This window comes from Lathyrus oleraceus, chromosome 2 (genome assembly GCF_024323335.1).
Source record: "Lathyrus oleraceus cultivar Zhongwan6 chromosome 2, CAAS_Psat_ZW6_1.0, whole genome shotgun sequence".
NCBI lineage: Eukaryota > Viridiplantae > Streptophyta > Magnoliopsida > Fabales > Fabaceae > Lathyrus > Lathyrus oleraceus.
The window spans coordinates 484,908,055-484,912,669 of NC_066580.1; the positions used below are offsets into that span (position 1 = coordinate 484,908,055).

At 38.6% G+C, this 4,615-nt stretch overlaps 2 protein-coding genes across 2 annotated transcripts; one reads left to right on the forward strand and one right to left on the reverse strand.

Annotated features, from left to right (window-relative positions):
* The first annotated feature begins 1,342 nt into the window (after nucleotides 1-1,342).
* Nucleotides 1,343-2,352, forward strand: LOC127123876 (uncharacterized). The gene is made up of 2 exons (XM_051054055.1): nucleotides 1,343-2,122; nucleotides 2,212-2,352. The coding sequence occupies exons 1-2, from the start codon at nucleotides 1,343-1,345 to the stop codon at nucleotides 2,350-2,352; spliced, it is 921 nt and encodes a 306-aa protein (XP_050910012.1).
* Nucleotides 2,353-2,374: 22 nt separating this feature from the next.
* Nucleotides 2,375-4,087, reverse strand: LOC127121578 (protein MAIN-LIKE 1). Its single transcript, XM_051052041.1, has 3 exons — nucleotides 3,956-4,087; nucleotides 3,196-3,870; nucleotides 2,375-3,099 (listed from the first exon to the last, which is right to left on the reverse strand). The coding sequence occupies exons 2-3, from the start codon at nucleotides 3,784-3,786 to the stop codon at nucleotides 2,437-2,439; spliced, it is 1,254 nt and encodes a 417-aa protein (XP_050907998.1). The 5' UTR covers nucleotides 3,787-3,870; nucleotides 3,956-4,087; the 3' UTR covers nucleotides 2,375-2,436.
* Nucleotides 4,088-4,615: the final 528 nt, after the last annotated feature.

A 4,615-nucleotide genomic window follows, 5' to 3' on the forward strand; every position in this document is an offset into this window, starting at 1 on the left:
TTTGGGAAGACTTCCGGAACACAAAAAAAAGCAAACCGGAACACTTAAGGAAAGAGTTCCGGTTCACATAAAAAAATTTCAAAAAAAATTTGCATACCGGAACTCTTTGGAGAAGTGTTCCGGTTTGCTTTTTTTGTGTACCGGAAGTCTTTCTTTAAGTCTTCCGGTACGTGTTTTTTTTTTTTTTTTTTAATTTTTTTTTTTTATACAGAAATGGAAAATCTTCCCAAAATATGTGTAGATACTACTGATGCGTTTATGACGACGAAAAGATTTGGTACACGAGAAGAGGTTATCAGATGGATTAGAGAGGTTGGAATCGACAATAAAGTAACTGTTATTATCAGTCGTTCAGATACTGAAACGGGGAAGAGAGGGAGAAGTAACAAAATAATATTTGGCTGTGATAAAGGTGGGAAACACAAGATTAGTGATAGTGGTACCCAAAGTGCGTCCAAGAAATGTGGATGTCCATTTAAAATCAGGTCGACTCCGGCGAAAGATGGATCTGGTTGGAAGATTGATGTAAAATGTGGGTTACATAATCATGGTTTACCTGATAGATTAGAAGGTCATTCGTTTATTGGTAGGTTGACCACAGATGAGAAGCAACATGTCGCTGATTTGGCAAAGAGACATGTAGCACCTAGAAACATTTTGCTTTCCTTGCAAGACAAGTTTCCTGAGAATGTCACTCGTATTACGCAAGTATACAAGCATAAGAGTGTGATAGAAAAAGAGATAAGAGGTCCAAGGAGTGAGATACAACATTTGTTTAAGCTTATTGAGGATGCAAGATATGTGTATTGGAGTAGAAAAAAGGATGACTCGGAAGTGGTGAGAGAGATATTTTGGGCACATCCTAATTCAGTGAAGTTGTTGAATATATTTCCGATTGTGTTAGTTATGGATAACACCTACAAGACAAACAAATATAGACAACCTTTGTTTGAAATTGTTGGCATGACATCGACTGAGTTGACTTTTGCTGTTGGATTTGCATATATGGAGTCTGAGCAAACAGAGAATTTTTGCTGGGTATTGGAGAAATTAAAAGAGTTGTTTGTGAAGAAAGACATGTGTCCACAAGTGATTTTGACAGATAGAGATCTTGCTTTGATGAAAGCAATTGAAGTTGTGTTTCCCAACTCGATTAATTTGCTATGTAGATTTCACATTAACAAAAACGTTGGTGCCAAATGCAAACAACATGTGGTGAATGACCTGCAAAAGACGATAGACACATTATGGGTTACCTTGTGCTTGTGAGTTAGGAAGATACAAAGTAGGTGGTATACCGATACCCATTGATGTTGTTCATGTTCATTGGAGGAAACTAACTATGGAAGTTGAGTTAGAGATAGGTGAAGATGATGGATCAAAGGTGGATATGACAGCTGCAATGGATGAGTTGTGGAGACGATTTAGGTCATTAGATGTTGTTGGGAAAAGGGCATTAAGGAGTAGGGTATGTGAACTAGCATACCCAACAATGACAACATTGTGTCCACCACCTGAGAAAATAAAAACCAAAGGAGGAGTGAAGAAGAAAGGGAAAAAACCAGCAGATTATGATGTTTATAGGGACCCTTCGTATCATGAGTATGTTGATAAGGCATCTCAATCTTCACAAAGGCAATCTCAACCATCACAGACTTCGAAGAAGATCAAATTATCAAAGAAGCAACCACAATTCATTGTTCAATTTCCTAATCATATTAGGTCATACATTGAAGATGTAGTTAATGTTGAATCAGATGGTAATTGTGGATTTAGAGTCATTGCATCATTGCATGGATATGGTGAGGATGGTTGGTCAATGGTTCGCAGAGAGTTGGGGTTGGAATTAATAGACAAGGATAGGTCAACTTTGTATGACAAGTTATTTTCTAATCGGTTGTCAGCTGTGAGAGAATCTTTGATGATAGAATCGTTTGGTTCACAGCCACCTGAAAAATGGATGAGTCTACCAGATATGGGTTACTTGATAGCCAATCGTTATAATGTTGTACTTGTCTGTTTAGGCAATCCGTGCATCACTTTCTTTCCGATGACAAGTTCACATTCACCAAATGTCTCTATTTATTGCATTGGTTTTGTTAACCAGAATCATTGGGTTCAGGTATGTATTTATATGTCTAAATATTTTAATTATTCCAGTTAATATTTTATGTTATATGACTTAATCTTTTAATTATTTTACTTTATCAGGTTAACATGAAAGAGGGGTTTCCATTGCCACCGGTCACATTAGATTGGAAGAAATTTCGTTCTCATATAACAACTACTTGGATGCTAGGATTTGCAGGACGTATGCAACATTGGCAATTACTTACACCTGTAATAGCATGATTATGTAATCAAAACATAAATATGTAATCAAAACATGAAATCTATATTATTATGTCTATTATATTCAAAGCTTAATACATATAATCAATGTGAACGAGAAATATGCAAAGCTTCAAATAAATCAGAAAACTGTGGATCTTCCTCTTCAGCATTAACCTGTCTCAGATAGCGACGAATCAATGTAGATACACGAGCCCAATCAGGATCAGATGGCCCGGCGTCATATACAGGAACGGGTACCTCTCTAGGAGCGTCACGATGGGGAGGGACCAACCGTGGATGGGAAACACGATAATACCACTCCAGATAACCGTCTACTACCTCAGATGGAGTGGTGGCCACGGAAGATGAACCGATCACATCGACAACACTCTGATGGTAACTGATCCAATCAACATCAATATCCGTCGCCATCATACAATCCAGAGGTGGGGATGGAACATACTGCCTATACCCGAACTGACGTAAACATCTATCAGGCAAGTATGGAACAACTGTTTCACCCCACTTCAAACAGCCCCTGTAAAGACATATCTCATCAAATACACGCCATGCTCTATGATCCTCAAATGGTCGCCAGATGACGTCGGTAGGTGTCAGCTCGTCCAAAATAGGTCGTAAATCATCGACCTTCAGGACTCCCTGTCTATATGACCATCTCATCGCTCGGGGAAGACCACAGTTTCCAGCAGGATTCCAATTCTCCCCTCTTTTTCCAACAGTTGGAAAATACTCGTGAATCCAACACTGTTACAAAATAAAAACATAATAAATAAAACAAATTAAGTTACAATATTTTATAAAATGAATCCAACACTTAATTAACAAAATTAAATTATATACCTGTAGGAGAGTAGGATATCCACCTAGCTGTTTGCAACTGTACATGGACGCATCTCCAAGATATCGGTAGAGGGTAACTAGTGCAGCTGCTCCCCAACTATATCCTGAACATCCATCCAAGTCCCTAAACAGGAGAAGGTATCGTGCCTCTACAAGTGTAAAGGTCTTATCAGCAAATATGGTGGAACCCACCAACATCAATAGATATGCTCTAGTCGCATATGCCCAGCTGGAAGCAGCCCTATGATGTACGAATATATCATATAACCACTCCAACTTGTAATACGACCCCCTGCAGCTCCGAACATGTGACTGTGCCTGACTCTGTGACACTCCTAGGTAGTCCACAGCAAGTTCAACAGCTAGCTCTTCAGTCACATCCTGAGGACTCCAAAAGATACCCCTAATGGGCAAGTGAAGTAGACATGCGACATCATCTAAAGTAATGCTCATTTCACCAAACGGCATGTGAAATGAAGATGTCTCTAGATGCCATCTTTCCACAAATGCAGAGACAAGATTTGTGTCTATCTTGTTCAGACTCGTTCTCTGCAGTGAAGCTAAACCGGATCTAGATACCCAACTCTCCATCTGTGGTGGAAGAGCCAATGGAACCCTAGAATTCAACTTCAGTCCATGTCCGGCAACCTTCAACTCTTTCTTTGGTCCTCTTTCCTAAAAACAATTAAAACACATATTAGAAAACAAATTATAAAATATTCAACTATTATTCATTTTCAAATATAGTCTGTTTACTTACCTCACCGAACCATATATGTCGAGCAACATGATGCTCGTACTTCACCAAAAGCGATGTATCGTACGGCCCTCCTGGATATCCAGTCGGCTCAACTGCAGCTGCAGATGAAGATGCACCCCGGTCTAACGTGCGGACTGGAATCCGGCCATCTGCACCTCTTCTTCGAACCACTGCAAAAATAATGTAAAAAAAAATAATTAAAAAAAAAATAAAAAAATAAAAAAATTACGTACCGGAACACTTCAAAGAAGAGTTCCGGTACACATCATCCAAACCGGAAGACTTGAAGAAAGTGTTCCGGTATAGAAGTATACAAACCGGAAGACTTTCTAGAAGACTTCCGGTTCAGTGTCCATAAAAACAACAAACCGGAACACTTAAGAGAAGTGTTCCGGTATACACTTTTCAAACCGGAAGACTTACTCTTAAGTGTTCCGGTATACAATGCAAAAACGCCAAAAAAAATTCTTCTCCGGAAGTCTTCAACGAAAATGGTAAAAAAAATTTGAAACGGAAAATATACCCTATTTATATGAGGGTATTTTGGTCAAAAAAATTTAAATGTAGGGGTATGGGTACAATTGTAGGGGTATAGGGTAAAATTTTCTTAATTTAATCCTTAGTTGCGGATCACCAATTTTGACCATAGGATTAAATGTT

Coding starts and splice junctions, on each gene's coding strand:
- LOC127121578 (XM_051052041.1), bottom strand. CDS start 3,786: ATGGAGAGTTGGGTATCTAGATCCGGTTTAGCTTCACTGCAGAGAACG. Junction 3,100..3,195: donor GATATCCTACTCTCCTACAG/GTATATAATTTA, acceptor ATTTTGTAACAG/TGTTGGATTCACGAGTATTT.
- LOC127123876 (XM_051054055.1), top strand. CDS start 1,343: ATGGAAGTTGAGTTAGAGATAGGTGAAGATGATGGATCAAAGGTGGAT. Junction 2,123..2,211: donor ACCAGAATCATTGGGTTCAG/GTATGTATTTAT, acceptor TTACTTTATCAG/GTTAACATGAAAGAGGGGTT.